Source organism: Pithys albifrons, chromosome 18 (genome assembly GCF_047495875.1).
Source record: "Pithys albifrons albifrons isolate INPA30051 chromosome 18, PitAlb_v1, whole genome shotgun sequence".
NCBI classification, from domain to species: domain Eukaryota; kingdom Metazoa; phylum Chordata; class Aves; order Passeriformes; family Thamnophilidae; genus Pithys; species Pithys albifrons.
The window spans coordinates 15,467,527-15,484,414 of record NC_092475.1 but is presented as its reverse complement, the minus strand read 5'-3'; the positions used below and the strand labels follow the sequence as shown (position 1 = coordinate 15,484,414).

The window sequence follows — 16,888 nt, the reverse complement described above, 5'->3', positions numbered from 1 at the left end:
CACAGCAGCACACTGAGAAACAAAATGCAAAAACTGCAACCACTATTTACAGTTCATGAACCACTGGTGTGCCTGTGAACTGGAAACACTTTTGCAGAGTCTACAGTCTTTAGTGCTCCGAAATACTTCTTGGCAAAACAAGCTGCCAATTTCACACGGTATAGGCAACACCTTGAAGGGCAGCCACAGCAATGCAGAACTGACTAGCATGGATGTTTTCACACCTTCAAGGTCACCTGGTGCACAACCAGAGTCCTCATTTTTGCACCAATCTTCCTCTCCACAAATTCAGAGCACAGACATTCAAGGAAAATACTACACTCTATGAAAGGAATGCTACTTTTTTTTTTTAAATCGCCCTTCAGATATCTTTAAACCTACAGAGCCTTAAACCTCTCATAAATCTTCACTTAGAACATAGCAACAATTCATCAATAAAGCACTGGCTTAAACAATGTCTATGATATTACCAAATTAACTTGTGTTAAAATCTGACTGCGACATTTATGTGTAACTGCTTGCAACTCAGCAACTCTAAAGTCACACTTTCACCTCACTACTGAAGTTCTTTCATCCAAGTTACAGGTTTATCACTGACTAATCACATTCATTTCTCTGTAGAATAGGACAAAAAATGCATGTTTAACAGAATTTCCATTGTGAATGTAACACTTGACTGCTTGGGGTTTGCTTGCAGTAGAACTTAATGAACTGCTAAAAGCACCAACTTAGCCATTTATATAAACACAAATACCTTCAGTCCATCACTTGAAGCCACGGGGACATCAGTGTCACCGACCGTATTGTTCCAAGGAGGCTAAAGCAGGATGTCACCCTTGGCACTCAGAGAGCATCAAGGCCAAAACAACTTCGAATTTGAGCAGCATCCATTAGCTGATCCTGTCTGGTGCTACCTCTTGCTACCAACCAGCTTGAGATGTGTATCAAAGGGCAGCTTCCACACTGGAGCTGGGACCTCGGGGGTCCTGCTCCTTAAGGCTGTTCATGAATGTAGACATGTGCACAGTAAGCAGTTTCATCAACTCTAGATGTGCAGTCTAGGGCATCTCTCATAATTTAGCATAACATGCAGTTTTAAGCTGCTTCCCACCTGAAAGCAAGTTGTTACAGAAAGCTGTTTATTTGCATTGACACTTGATAATGAACTTTTCTTTGTACAGGTTTTAAAGGATCAACCGTAACTATTTGGGTTGATGTACTGTTTCTCATAAATATGGAAATTCTAAATATGCTATGACTTCCTATTTTTTTTTCCCCAAGAGTCCTCTCTCAAGGAAGAGGGGATATTTACTATCTAATTTATGCTGAGATAAGAAGCATCAACTGTTTGGTAAGATGAAGAACCCCTTCCCCACCCCGAATCCTCCATTTAAGCATTCCATCCAAGTCAGTGTTCCCAACAGCAATGGCTGTTTGTATAGATTTGCACCTTTTTTTGGATGAACATTTAAACATCTTGAGAACACAGAGAAAAATGAAGAATCAGAAAAGAAAAGCTTTCCCAAACAAACCTGCACTTTCAGCAAGTCCAAAGGAACAGGTACACAAGTTTGTGTCACGGCATATGCTGTGTCTAACCCAAGCACTAAAAACCCTGGATCCATGACCACGAGGATCACAGAGTAAAATCAAAGACAGTAACACGGAACCATGTCTCTAATTCCAGACAATTGTAGTTTAATTACATGTCACAACAAAGCAAGCATTGTTGTGATTCATTTGAACTTGAAAAAACAGTTACCACCAGTTTTGGCAGATCAACACACACTAATATCTTAATTCTGTGAACAATGAAGCCACGTTTTCCTTTTCGGTAATTTTATTCTAATGTGAAACATGAAAAAACAAGCACCCAAATAACTCCAATATAGTATGAAACTTTAATAAAAGTTGCTTAAAAAACAAAGAGCAAAATTTTTAAAATAAACTGAAAGACTTGACTCCTAATCACACATCTTTCTGACATCAGCAAGAGTACTTTCAGGGGAAAAAAAGAAACAAAGATCTGCTGTTGAAACATTACTCCCAAAGACTGTTGAAACGCGTAACATGGAGCTTCAGAGACAGACAGTTTTATTAACAGGAGGCTTAATTTTAAACAGTATATACAAATCACATCACTTTTCCAAAGTTGGGACCACCTAGTAATCTGTCAAAACAAAATTATGCTAATGAATTACAGAAGCATCTGTGTAATCCAACCGCCTCTTTATTGAAGTGCACCTTTGTACAATCCTTCCAGAGATTCCTGTACTGGGAAATCCTCTCGGGATGCAGCGCTGCACAGGTTTGCAAATCTCTCCTACACACCACAGGAATAAAACTGTTGCCACTTGCACCTCTCAATTTTGCCTGCCCAAACACTTCAGTGTTCCATGATCTGCAACACCAAAAGGCACTGGTTTTCTTTGTCAAAAAAACCCAAAGCATTGTAAAGTTTACTATGTTTAAGTACAATGATTTGCAGGGAATAGCAGGATTTTTTTCCAGGCAATGCCCAAGTCTTAAAATGTATCACAAGCAAAGCAGGGATGAACAAAAATAAATTCTACTTTTTACTTGAGTAATTACTCCCTTTCCATTTCTCTGTTTTTCCATGGAAGGCTTCACTGCACAACAAAGAAAATGGCAACTCTTTACAGACTTTGAACACAACAGCACAACTTTATTGCAAAAATATATAGTAAACTCAGTATTTTAACGTTTTGGAGAAAAATAAATTTATCTCTGAATTCATCCATAGCAGTAATTCACAACAGAGTTGCTGAAGATACAAGTTTCTTTCATTATAACCTAATTTAAAACTTTATCTGGACTCCAATCTTCAACTAATAATCACCACTTTGGTTCTCTTAACAGAGACTATGTAAGGAGTTCAAGAGACACATGAGAAATACAACATCAATATCCAACTAGTGTCAAAGATCCTTTTCCAACTGATTTCTGTAATCCTAACAAATCAAGCTACTTAAACAACAATGATTATTTTCAAGTGGAAATGTTTTAAGTGTACTATAAAACTCATATGATTTATGTTTGAGGTTAGCTATATTTGTGGCAAAAGTCTTATTCTGCACAGTTATAATTGCAATATATAAATAACTAAAGGTTATACCACAAAGAACAGCTTGAATTTTACAGAACCATTCTGCTCATACTCATAGGAATTAGTTTGGTAGACACATCAGCAAAGGGCATAATTCAACTGTTCATACAGTGAGAATCTTGGAAAAAGTAAAGATACATACACAAAACAATTAATCTGTGTACACTGAGAATTTCATTCAGTTGCAGAATAAAATCAGGACTTTAAACAAAGCTTTGACCTGTAAACAAAGCAAATTCAGCCAGCTTTTAACCAAATCTAGAAATAGCTATCTATTTTACAATGGCTTACAAGAGCACCCGCTGAAGAGCTTCACTGCCTTCACCTATTTCCCTTATCCAAAACTATGTCAAACCAATCTCAGTTTCTCCATAAGCACTGTGTCCAGGAGAGTTCACCAAACTTCTATGATGAGTAAGAATCTGTCCAGCTTCTCCGCGTATTTGCACGGGGAACATCCACTGCACAGCTCTCCTCACAGTGTTTCTCATGGAATGGCTAACCCAGTGCTCTGTCTTATCAAAACCAATCTGTTTTACAATTTAAACAATCCACAGGTTCTATCCTGGAAATACTATAAAAACCAATCCAGATGCATTTATCACAGCACTATGAATATCTATTCTACAACTACTTCAGATGAACAGCTACCCTAAAACAAGTTTTACTTTTCTGGAGCCTATAGGTCTGTCATTTAAATCAACAACAGCTGCCATTGCTTCATCACGAGACTCGAATGCCACCATTGCTTCTCCAGTGGGCATGCCCTTTTCATTGTATTTTAAGCACACTGAACCAGGGATCACTTGGTAACCATAGAAGAAATCCAAAATTTCATCAACCGAAACAGTAAAGGGCATATTTTGCACTTTGATGACAGTTGGCCCGGGCTTTCCAGACCCTGTTCCAAAACCTGGGGGTCCACTAATATGTATGTTTCCTGGTCCGGGTCCAAACCCCGGAGGTCCGCTTAAATGCCCAAGACCGCCAGCAATTCCTGGAGGACCAGCACCGAAGGCAGGGGGCCCACTTAAATTGCCAGGACCGTTCCCGAACGCCTGAGGCCCCCCTGCGAACCCTGCCGGCCCGCTCAGGTTGGCGGGACCCCCTGCAAACCCTGGCACCTCGATACTCGCACCAGGCAGACTGCCAGCTGCAACTGCAGGGATTCCTGGCCTGGAATCAGGAAATCCGCCTATTCCGGGCGGTGGCAGAGGGGGACCAAATGCGCCAGACCCACTGAAGTTACCCGGGAAGTTGAAGGGAGGCCCATTGTTCGCTTCCTTAGCGCTTCCCCCCAGGAAGGCATGCTCATCCCCACCAGGGCCCGGCGCTCCCGGCACCGCCGCACTTCCTTGGAGCGGGATTTTCAGCATCTTTTTCCCTTGAGATGGTGGGTTTCTCTCAATATCTCTCATTTCTTCTACAGTTATCAAACGCAAATTAACATCTCTTCCATTCAGTTTTTTACGGTGCAAACGCTCTGCCTTACGAGCATCATCTTCAGCTTTAAACTGAACCAGTGCTTGTCCTAAACCTTGCCCATTATTATCAACAAGAATTTGTACAGAGTTTTCTTCTACTGCCAGTCCCTCTAGAAACTGAAGGATCTCCATTTTTGTTATATTGTATGGAATATTAGATATATGTGCACACAATTTTGGCAAGCCTGGTGGTTCTCCCTCAGCGTTCATCAGGATTTCTCTCTGGTCATAGCTGAAGTTCTGCAATCTTTTACGAATCATATCTATCTTTTCTAACATTGCCTTTTTAGTGATTGGATGAACCTGAATAAAGCGATTCCCTATGTACTGCTTATGATGACACAAAGCTGCTTTATAATCAGCTTCATTCCTGAACTCAACAAACCCCTCCCCGATTGCCTTCCCATTTGGTCCATAAGCTATATAAATGCTGTCTTCAACTATGTCCAGCTTTTTAAAAAAATCTATCACATGTTTGTTCTCTGATTCAAAGGGAAGACCTTTCAAATAAACACAGAAACCGTGCTCATGGGGAGATCTCGACCGCGACCTTTTCTGTCCACTGGGAGATTTGGACCTGGGATGAGCCTGGGGAGGAGGATGTGCCTGCCCAGAGGGACCCATGGTTTGCTTGAAAGTTATGTGGCCTCCAGCAGCCACCCACTGTCTCTCTGTTGCAGGACTAACTTCAACATAGCGCTGAATCATCAGCATTCTGTTTCGCTTCAGTGCTTCAAATGTATCTTGAGGAGAAAAAAACTTAACTAGTCCATTTCCATTATTTCGACCTACATGATCCTTCAGCATATGGATTGCATCCACACGGAGCCCAAGGAAAAAGTCTTTCACATCAGATTCTGTTGCAGAAAAGGGCATTCCATGAATGCTGACATACAAATCATCTGGATTGATTGGAATTGGCTTGACACTACCTTGAGAATTCATCTGGATAGGATTTACAGGATTCATGGGACCAATAAACAATGGATTCAAGCTGCTGTTCATATTCACTGCTGCTCCAGACCCATTCATTCCAGTGGGTAAGGGCGCTACGGGTGGCGGATTCATAGGAGGCATTCCTGATATGGGAGGCAGAGGTGTCATTGGAGGTACAGGGGGCACAGGGGGGATCGGAGGAACTGGAGGAACAGGAGGCAGTGTAGGTACAGGAGGTGGAACAGGTATCGGGGGAATAGAAGGCATTGGTGGCAAAGACGGCATAGCTGGGATAGGAGGGATTGGTGGGGGAGGTACTGTGTTCATTGGGGATGCTGTGCTAGGGATAGTCGAGCTAAATGTTGGACTACCAAAGGTACTCCCAAGATTTGGAGGTGCAGTGCCCATATTGGCAGTAGAAAATGTGGATATGTTTTTATTGCTTTCATGCACTGTAGTAGCAGCAGTTACTACACTAGGAGAAGGATTATTAAAGTTAGGTACAGTAGTAGGTAAGTTAACCCTTCCACTGATCCCAGAACTAGGAGGTGGTCCCGACCTGCTAGCATTTGCTGGTGGCATATCTAGATTGGCAGTTTCGAAACGCCTACGACTGAGTTCTATCATGTTCTGCATTTCAGTTTTACTGCTCAGCAACAGCGTTACTTTTGACCCTTTAATTGTACCACCTGTGCGCATCATACCAAGCCTTGCATCTTCATCAGTGGCAAAAACGATGAAAGCCTCACCCAGTTCACCCCCTACAATATGCACGCCCCCATCAGGAATGGTCAATCCAGAGAAGAAGTGGCGAATGTCCATGGTCCCCGCCACAATCGGGAGACCTTGCAAGCGGATGACCACAGCCATGCTGCGCTGAAACCACACACACCTGCAGATGAGAAAAGGCAACGGCCAAGTCAGACTGCTGTTCGTGACACCAGGCAACCATACACACACCATCTACTGCATTTGTTTATACACACCTCATAACATCCTGCAAAGATTAAGCATGTTTATATTCCAAGTATCCTATTCATGTTTGTTTACTTCATACAGACTGAAGTATTAAACATTTACCAACATAATCAGTATACATTTTGCACTAGAAATCCCAAAATAGTCGTTATACTAAGATCCACAGGTGTCAGTGTAAAAAAATAAAACTAAGGAATATCAAAAATCAGAACTATTATATCAGTTATTCAATATTTAACAGAGTGTAAGCAAAATGAGTATTTTAGCCAAGCAAACAAATTGCTATACACTGATATGGTGTCCACTGTACCTGATAAAGCAACTGAAAAATTCTGCACAGCTATGGGAAAGAAACAGTTCCCTTTCATTTGAGGAGGGATTTTATCTCCCGCCAAGTGAAGACAACTAGAAACATAAGAGCAGGTTGGTTATGAACAAAACCCCAATATGGACAACCACAACAGTGACACTCATGAGACATCCTGACAGCAACTGCCGGTATTATACTGACCTGATGTTTGCCTCCTAGCAAAGGCAAGGGGCCAGGATGACCTGGAGCTCGCTACTGCTACAAACTAGCACCAGAATTCTGTGACTATACACACCTCACCTAAATGAGTTTAACATCTATGCCTATCCTAGCTAGGTATTTGGCCTTTACAACCTTCAAAAACAAGGTACAATTTTTTTAGTAGTTGCAGATATTCTCTCTAGCATGACACCTTATGTCTCCGGCACAAGTAAATGACATTTACCTCTGCAGCTGACTTTAGTCAAAGCTTAGGATGAATTGTGAACAGCTAGATCTGAACAGTTACCTCGTGCAAATTCTGTAGAAGTCTGAGGTCATATTAGAAGTTAAACAGGAAACTAGATAATTGTCACTTATTCTAGACAAACCATCAGTACAGGCTGAAAGCATTACATTAGTGTTAGCACAATTCATCACTTCAGAAGCCAGTCTCAGCTTAAACCATAAGGAGTAGCACCTTTTTTCACCTGAGCCACTTCATTTCTGAGACTTCTTGGCTTCCTAAGTCAAGCCGGTTCAGTATCCGTATGGAAGATCTCCAAGGCTCCCATTAGTCACATATAAATGGTGTTAACTAAGCATTTGAAATCAAGGATGAACCAGATCACAGAATCACAGAACTGTTTAGGCTGGAAAAGACCTTAAAGATCAAGCCCAACCCAATGTCCCAATGTGACACCACGAGGCCATTCACCAGACTCCTGGCATAACCAAAGCTCTGACCAGCCATGGTCAGTAACTATCCCTCAGCAACCTGCATCCAGCTGAGCATCACACCCCAGCACACAGCCCAGCCTGTAACTCAGCTCCACCTGCCGCTTCAGAACAGACATGTCTGGAATGACTAAGTCAAGTCACAATTTAAGCAGCTAGGGCTGAATTCAGTACTTCATGAAAACAAGAGTAGCAACTCTTCTACAAGGTGAAAAAGTAATTTTTTCTTTGTATGATGGAACTTCCGATTACTAAAATGGGTCCTTAAGTCTTTTATTTTGTTGACCAATAAAGCAGAGCTAACCCCTTCAACACACTAATGAATTCAAGCAACATCCTGTGGTGTTACAAGACATTGCCCCACAAACAGCTGACACCAGAAGTGTGGAAGACCCTCCTTCCTCAAGGAAATAGCAAACAAGCCCACTGACACTGAGCCAGCTCTGCTGCTGTGGCCACTGTGCATGAACATCCGATTCCTCACTGCACCTTCTTCAGAGAGAGACTGCAACTCACAACACAAACACAACAAAATTTAAAGAAACAAAAGAAACTCCACTAAGAACGCCTCTATTCCCCAAGGGAAGACAGCAACAGAAAGAGGAATATACACTAAGCCTCAGGGCAAATGTTTTGAAAGCAATTTTCCTATCTCCATGGTTAGGTAACAGAAGCAACATCCTTGCCTTTTATCATTTATAGTGGCTGTTACATTTAACTTGAAAATAAAACTCATTGCCCAATCATTTTCCAACAGAAAAATAACTGGCCCACGTGAAAAAACCCCAGGAGGTCAAAACGAGGACTATCCATGCTATGTAAACACCTAAGAAAGCACCTAAGACTTTTTGCACTGTTTTAAAAAGCAGTAGTTCACAATTCTGTAGTTTTATTTTAAATTTGCCTAATACTGATGGCAATCTCAAACTAAAGTTAAAATGAAAACTCTGCTTCCTTTGAAGAAGCCATACTAAAGGGCATTGGGAACCCAAGCTTTACCATGCTGGGCTACAGGACTGCTTTTGAATTAGATGAGGTTTAAATTTTTCTCTATTACCTATTATATATAGAAATGTGTTTCAGAAATTTTTATGTATGTGGAGTTAAGACACTTTAAGTTTCCTGTGTTACATAGGAGAGTACTTTTAGTTATTTCCTTATTAAAGCAAAAGAGATGACAATCTGATACAGCCACTGGATGAACAAAGGCAATTTGGGAAGGTGTGTGCACTCAGGTCTGCTGGTTCAGAACAACTCGTGTTCTTTATCAGAACTGACACCTGCAAGACAACCAACTGCATTTACAAATGATTTCATGAATCCAGCCCAGAAGACAAATTAACAGATAAACTCACAGAGGAGTTCAAGCAGTCAAACATTTACACAGCTTCTGGGATACTGAAAGTGTTTCAGTTTTGCACCAAATTCAAACTTCATAATAAATGTGATTGAAGTTTTGCTACTAAGTATTCTATTCAGGTCTGCTACAGCACAGTCAACAAAAACATCCTTAATGCTGCTTAGGCATAAAGTCACTAGAAAAACTGGCTGCAATGACTTGGCTGTAGTTAATTCCATGCAGAACAGTAAGGAAATGCTTGCTATTAAGCAGGAGCTGACAGCAGCATGGTCCGAATAAAAAGAATTTTAAGGACTTGACTCATCAATATTTTTGGCAAAGGAGTATTTTGTCACCACGTAACTGCTTCAGCTTTTTCAGGATTTCAACACAGCAGTGTCGCTTCTGTGACTTAAAGACAAAGTTCAAGGACCAGAAGGGCCAAGTTTTACATTTCTAAACACCCACAAACAAACTTTTTCCAAAATGCACTTAGGAGACAATAACCCACTGGCTCCAATTTTCCAAGTAATGAAAATGCAAAGCCTGTTCACTTGTGAAGCCCAACACGTGCAGAGGCAGCAGCACCTCCAGACACAGCAGGGACCCCCGGCCAGCAGGCACTGAGGGCTTCTGCTGGGCTGCCAGGTGTGCCCAGGCTGCCCTAAAAAGGTACTTCAAGGCAAAAATGGGGTTGGTTTTCCTTCTGTGTGTTTGGTATATTTGTGGAAGGTACACTGTGGACACTCCATACCCATCAGCAAGTGGAGATCAAACCTGCAGAGTCACAGGCTGCTGACAATCAGCCAGACCCAACCCATCTGATGAGCCTGAACAGCACACTGGTGTCTTGACATTTTGAAATGCAGATGCTACACTGGGAAAAACGTGTAAAATACAACAATACTACTCCTTCCCCCGGGTGCTAGTCAGCAAAACAGCAAGAATTTGGGTCTTATGCATGACTTCCTAAGCATGCCAGACTAGCCTTTTAAGATATATGAATTTTTCAGGGGAAAAGTTGGGAAGATCCAACCCAGTCCCCGGGGAGTATTAAAGTACAACACCCACATGGTACACACACAGACAAACATATCTGGCAATTCTTGGATGAAGAATAAGAACTGCAGGAACACTGGTACTGGAGGAGGAATTTTAAGTAGGAGACTGTCTAGCAAAAGTTGAAACTGCAGACTACAGTTTTGTCTTTTTTAAGGCTAAAATCAATTTGTTAGATTAACACAGTCGACTCTCAGCCAATTTTGAAACTATCCAAGTTCTTTAAATGCTGCAAAAGCTCACTGGAACCAACTGAGGTACACTTCTACACTCCAGTAGTTACAAACATGCAGACCTGTGGCCTGCAGCAAAGTAACTGCATTTTCCAACAGTGCAAAATAACTGGGAGAGTGTTCCAGACCAGCACGTGCTGATGAAACAACAAAACATTAGTTTGGCGGAAAATTCTGTTTACAGGAAAAACCTTTCCAAAAGCACCATCAAAGAGTAAGTCAAAGTGGAGAGGCAAGCTATGGATTATTGGACCCAAGTCTTTTGATACACATTCAGATTCCAAAAGCTTCAGGTATTTCTTAGGATATACTCAATATGCATATAAAGAAGTCTTCAATTCAAAGGCTCTTACCTGCAAAGACAGATGTTTTTTTCTTAACAAGTAGCAGAAGCCAAGCCAATCCTGTGGGCAACCAATTAAAACCAACTTTTAGACTGCAATAAAGAATAAATGGAGGCAAAAATCAATGCAGGCAACACAACAGCAGTAACAGTCCGCAAAGAACTGCATATATAGAACGTTCAAACCTGCGACCACCACAGGGCACTCCAACACACAAGAGCCACCAGGGTGCACTGGCTGTAGCTTTCCCCTATGCGACTGGTTGGCAATTGCACTGCAGAGCTTTTGTTCAGTTTCTAGACATGAGTATTTCTTCCACAAAGAACATGAAAAGGACCAGAAAGCAGTCAAAGAGTCTTTCAAATTTTCCCATGACCAACAGACAAACAAATCTCTCTTTCAAAGGCAAGGAATGACAACCAATACTTGAAAACCCTGAACAAATCCCTTCTCCATCAACAGCGATATTCCTTCCTCCAACTGTGCATCTTCTTACCCAAACAAGGCAACATAAGCTGTACCTCAGAAAACCTCCCTGGAACTGCAGGTGACAAATTCTTCAAGAGTCCTACAAGCTGGTGAACCCAAGTGACATTTCACAGCCATCTCTGGGCAGTCACCTCCACAGAGCACACGGGAAGAACTCTCACGAGACACTGTATTTTCAGTTGTAATCTGCCATTTCATTATCCAAATCCTGATCAAATGCCCATTTTTAAAATCCCTATATAAAAATTATCTTCCCAGGATTACAACTCAACAAAAAAGCACAACATTTTAGAGTGGCAACACAGGTATTTTGTATTTAAAGATAGGATGGAAAACCTTTGCCATTTCATTGCTTGGTAGACCATCTCACACTGAAATGGTGATTCTTTGGAAAACCATCCAGGAATGAGTCTCTCTAAGAACAGACAACTGCCTCTTCCTCACACAGCCCAAACAAGCTGGTTTCAGTTGTTAAGCATCATTACCAAAGCAAACTTGGAGCAAGAAGTACTAAGGAACCCCCCACGAACTCCCTAACAGAGGGAGTTAAAACAAACACAGATATTCACACATCTTCCAGGACATCAACAGCAGACTTACAAGTAAAGATACAACTACACTCCACAGACTGATATTAAAATGGCAAATGCATTTAGGAAAGTAAGACTTCTTTTTTTATCAGACCTTTAAGAGAAACATGCAACCCTTATTAGAAGGATTCAACTATATACTTTCATCTACAGCAGTGTCAAGCAGCAGTTTACAAAGAGAGAAACGTAATCACCTGAAAAACAGTTTCATGCAAAAACACACCTCCTTGAAGAAGCAGATAAATCTCTCATGCAGAAGGAACTTTCCATTTCGAATGAAAACCCAAAGCATTACATGTATTTCCAGTATAGCAACCACGGTGTTGCACATGTTACTCCTGACAACACTGAGAACAAGCTGAAGATTTGCAGTCTAAGCCAACAAGAAAACCAGGCAGCATTCTGAAAAGGTGCAAAACTCCACTCTGCTGGTTTAACCTTTCCACCAAACACCATCTGCTTTTCTTTGCAAGTCTCACGTCTCTCAAAGAAAACCATCCATGGCTCCTGCAAGTAAAAAAGTCCTTGCCAATGACCCGAATGCACAGCAGCACATCGATGGGGCCCGGCCGGGGCACAGGTGAGGTTCCCACACACATGGGGAGCTCCCGGGGCCGCCCCACGCCCTGGCAGCTGAACGGGAACTGCACCCACCGCACACAAACCACCACTGGAAACGCCGCAGGAGGACGAGCCCACCACGGAAACCACCGCTGCACTTCCTGCCTAAGCCCAGCGCATCAAGGTGGGGAAGCAAATTACTAATCGGTAAATTTAAGAGTGAGTAAAACCAGAGCCATGAGGTCTTTTCCAAAGGAAAACTCACACTGTGTTATGTACTCCTGGGACGCACTTGAACGCCACTGTGGGCTTTTCTTTTGGGAGAAGGGGGTTTAGGTTGTTTTGTCATTGGGGTTGTTTAGTCGTTGTTGGTTGTCTGCTCGTTTTTATTTTACAGAGCTGGCTCTCACTAGCAGAGGGGAGCGTCACGGCACCGCACGGCACCTTCGCTTCGCTCACCGGCCCCCCCCCGAGGCGCGGGGGCAGCACCGCGGGCACCGAGGCCCTTCCTGCCCGCAGGAGCGGAGCGTGAGCTCCGCGGGGCCGGGCGAGGCGCGGCTGCCCCCCGAGCACAGCCCCCCCGGCCCGGCCCCGCGGCCCTCCCTCCCCGGCCCCGCACTCCCCGCCCCGGGCCCGGCCCCGGCCCGCCGCAAGGTCACTGTGCCGGTGCCGCCGCCGCCGCCGCGCCCGGCCCTGCCCGCGCTGCCCGCGCAGCTCCGCGGCCCCCGGGCGGGCGGGCGGCTCCTTCGGCGGGGCGGCCCGGGCCGGAGGCAGCGCCGGGGCCGGCCCGGGCCGCGGGGCACAGCGCGTGGGGCACGGCGAGGCGGCCCCGGCCCCGCTCGGCGGCCCCGGGCCCACGGGCGAGAGGAGGAGGCGCCGCCCGGCCCGGCCCAGCTCGGCCCTTTGTGCGCGGGGCCGGGGCCGCGCCCGCCCGGCCTCCCTCCCCGCGCCTCCCCGCCGCACCGCGGACCCGCAGGGCGGGGCAGGGCAGAGCAGGGCAGAGCAGACGGCCCGGCCCGCCCGGGCGCCGCCGCCGCGCTCTTACCGAGGGCTCCGCACGGGAAAAAGGCTCAGGCCGAACGCAGCCGCCCCGCCCGGGCCCGCGGCCGCCGAGCCCCGCGAGCACACCGCAGCCGCACAAAATGGCCGCCAGGCTGCGGCGCCGGGGGCGGGGCCGGCGAGGGGCGGGGCGAGGGGCGGGGCCGGGAGAGGGGCGGGGTGAGAGAGACGCACAGCGCGTGCGCGGGGCAGGGGCGGGGGCAGCGGACCGGACGGGACGGACCCGCCGCTCTCTCTGCAAATCGGTGCAAGCGGGATTGGCGGGTCCTGCCGAAAGAAAGGGCCTTGAGGCCTTCGGACAGACAGCAGAGCGCCGAGGGCGCCCGGCAGTCTGTCCCGGTCCCCCGGGCACGGCCCCGCAGCACAGCGGGACGGCCCTGCAGGGCCCTCTGCAGGAATGGGACACAAATCAGCAGAGCCCCCTCTGCGGCTCACGGCCGGTACCAACTCGGGGGATCTTGTTTTTCACCACTCAGCAGAACCAGGGCCAGAGAGCGAGGGGTGGCCCCGGCCCGGGGCTGCCCACACGGCAGGACCCCCCGCGCCAGCAGGTCACTTCTCCACCCTCAGCCCCCCCAAGAAACCACCCACAGTTGCTGATCCTCTCCCTGTCACCCAGATCGTGTATTCCACTCGGTATTTATGGCGAGATAAGGGGTGGCAGCAGCACTCTGCAGTGAGGAGAAGGTTTAGGCAACAAAAGGGCTGGAATGTTCCAGGCCAGAAGGAAACTGAGAATTCTCAGCTTCTGATGAGTCAACCAAGTTACTTTTAGTTGCTCAGATAAAGTCTGGTGGAGAGACTTGTGATCTTTACTGTCTAGACCAAAAAAAAAAAAAGCCAGGACCAAACTCCGAATGCTCAAACTTCAAATCCTCAGGGGGCCTCCAGATTGTGTCTTGCAGAGCCCATGAGGGCACATCCTGATGGCCTGGACAGCTGCTGCAGCCCAGGGGTTCTGCTCTGTGCTGCACCTTGGAGCAAAGTCTCCAACAGATGCCCGTGATTGCTGCACCAACAGGTCTCCAGATACCTTCTCAACCACACCCAAATTTTTGTGGAGAAAGAATGCCTAGTTCGCTCAAGAGTAACAGAAGCAGATTTGTTGCAGAGTGGATGAGAGGGAACAAAATCCTGGAGTAGTGTTATTACTAGTATTAGTATTAGGAGCATGCCAATTGGCCAAGGGTGCCAAAGAAGAGGCAGCAGCACGATGCAGTTAATTACCAACAGCAGGGGGAAAGTGTCTGTGGAAAACAAAACACTGATAGGCAGAGGATTAAGGGACAGGGATGCCTGTAATGTGACCAGGCAAAGAAAAAATGCATTAGGAAAGAACAGAATTTGCCTTTATTGGGTACTGGGAAACCATTGGGAGAACAGAAATGTCTCCTCCACCCCCACCAGAACTGAAGAAGGGTGTTAGGTACACAACTAGGGAAAGAAAATGTACACAGGACATTTTAAAGTAAAGCTCACAGGCGCCTCCTGAAATAGTCTCTGCATTCCTCATCCCCATCTCTACTTAAAATCTGCCAGCTTTGATGTCCATTATTGATCCAATGTAGTTACTCTTTGCAATCAAACACCTGGTTGGTTTTACTATGCCTGCTCAGCATAGAACTGCTCTGATTGCTCATTAATATGAGCTTTGCTTCTTGTAAGAGCATCTTGTACCAGCTTTCTCTGATGACTCTGATTTGGACAGATCAGAGGAACATCAGCTGTCAGAGGGATTAGTCTTCCCAGACACTCGGCTTGTCTGTTTTAAAAATGCATTTGCTTCCTTCCAGTGCAGGGCCTGATTCACCAGCCCAGAATTTCATCAAAGCTGTTGATTGTAGAGAAGGCATCTCTTAGGGCAGCTTTTGGGACTCAGCATTAGGGAAACTGTATCATTTCAAAGCACAGGGCACACATGTTGGGAGAAACAATTTGACTGGAAACAGTTGGCCCATGACTGACATCACAGCAGACAGAACTGCCAGCCAGTCAGCCAGGCAGGTGAAGGTCTCCAAGTCTTCCTTTCTTTCCCATTTTAGAAATGAGGGTTATGTTTTCCATTTTCCAGTCAACGAAAACCTCCCCTGACTGCCACAACTTCCAAATTGAATGATAGCACTTAGCCACTTCCTCTGCCCGTTCCTTCAGGACCCACAGATGCACCTCATCAGCTCCCATGGACTTGTGGGACTTCAGGTTCCTTAGATGGTCTTGAATTTCTCTTGCAGGGAGTGGTTCTTCATTCTCCCTGTCTGCCTCTGCCTTCTGTGACTCAGGTGGGGTGGCTGGAGCACTTGCCAGTGAAGACCAAAGCAAAAGTCTTTGAATACCTCAGCCCTCTGCATATCCCAGTAAAACACACCTCCTGCTTTGTTCTGAAGAGGACCATTTTGCCTCGAGAAGCTTTTCTTACTGCCCTTGATGTCTCTGCAAAGATTTAATCCCATCAGGGCTTTAGCTTTCCTAACCTTATTTCTGACTGGTTGGACAATCTCTCTGTACTCCCAGGCTAATTGTCCTTGCATCCACCTCCTACATCCTTCCTTTTTGTGCTGGAGTTTGTCCAGGAGCTCCCTGTTCGTTCACACAGGCCTCCTGGTGCAGCCTGATTTCCTCTTCATTGGTATGCATCACTTCTGAGCTTGGAAGAGTTGATCCCTGAATATCAACCAGCTTCCCTGGGCTCCTCTTCACTCCAGGGCTTTATCCTATAGGACTCTATGGAGCAGATCCCTAGAGTCCCAAGTCTGCTCTCCTGAAGTCCAGGGCAGTGAGCTTGTTTCTCACCCTCCTCACTGCCTCGAGGATCTCAAACTCCACCTTCATGGTCACTGCAGCCCAGGCTGCCCTGGAGCTTCACATTCCCCACCAGCCTGTCCTTGTTGGTAAGAACACAGCATCACACCCTCCTCATTGGCTCCTCTATTGCTTGGAGGAGGAAGTTCTCATAAACGCATTCCAGGAACCTCCTGGATTGCCTGTGCCCTGCTGGGTTATCCCCCCAGTGTCAGGGTGGTTGAAGTCCCCCATGAGGACCAGGGCTTGTGAACATGACAACGTTCCTATTTGTCTGTAGAGGGACCCCTCGGCTCAGCCTTCCCGGCCAGGTGGCCTGTAGCAGACTCTCACCTATCCCGGATAGGTGATGTCACCAATCCCTGCCTTTCCTTTAATCTGGCTCCTGAGCTCTTTCCTCGTCCAGCCCGGGGTGGAGCTCCATGCACTGCAGCTGGTGAGACACAGAGGGCTCCTCCTTCCTAAAGCGCCTGTATCCCTCCATTCCCACCCTGCGGTCACAGGAGCCATCCCATCCCACCAGGTCTCCCTGTTGCTGATCAGGTCCCAGCCCTGCAGGCACCTGCAGGCCTCTGACCCCTCTGTCTGTTCCCCAGGGGACGTTCCTCTGCACAGACACTGCCCCAGCTCCCCACCCCCAGGAG

At 46.0% G+C, this 16,888-nt stretch overlaps 2 protein-coding genes across 6 annotated transcripts in view; both read right to left on the bottom strand.

The window, feature by feature from the left end:
• Positions 1-13,518, bottom strand: part of CPNE1 (copine 1) — a 43,254-nt gene extending 29,736 nt beyond the window's left edge. The window contains exon 1 of one of the 5 annotated variants that reach the window (XM_071572973.1): positions 13,432-13,518. The gene's annotated coding sequence lies outside the window, so the exon portion shown is untranslated. Of the gene's footprint in view, positions 1-6,296; positions 6,381-10,755; positions 10,834-13,431 lie in introns of those variants that run through there. The other 4 variants (XM_071572978.1, XM_071572976.1, XM_071572974.1 and 1 more) reach the window with 4 other exon arrangements.
• On the bottom strand, positions 1,883-13,468 carry RBM12 (RNA binding motif protein 12). The gene is made up of 3 exons (XM_071572972.1): positions 13,432-13,468; positions 10,756-10,806; positions 1,883-6,439 (listed from the first exon to the last, which is right to left on the bottom strand). The coding sequence occupies exon 3, from the start codon at positions 6,415-6,417 to the stop codon at positions 3,775-3,777; it is 2,643 nt and encodes an 880-aa protein (XP_071429073.1). The 5' UTR covers positions 6,418-6,439; positions 10,756-10,806; positions 13,432-13,468; the 3' UTR covers positions 1,883-3,774.
• Positions 13,519-16,888: the final 3,370 nt, after the last annotated feature.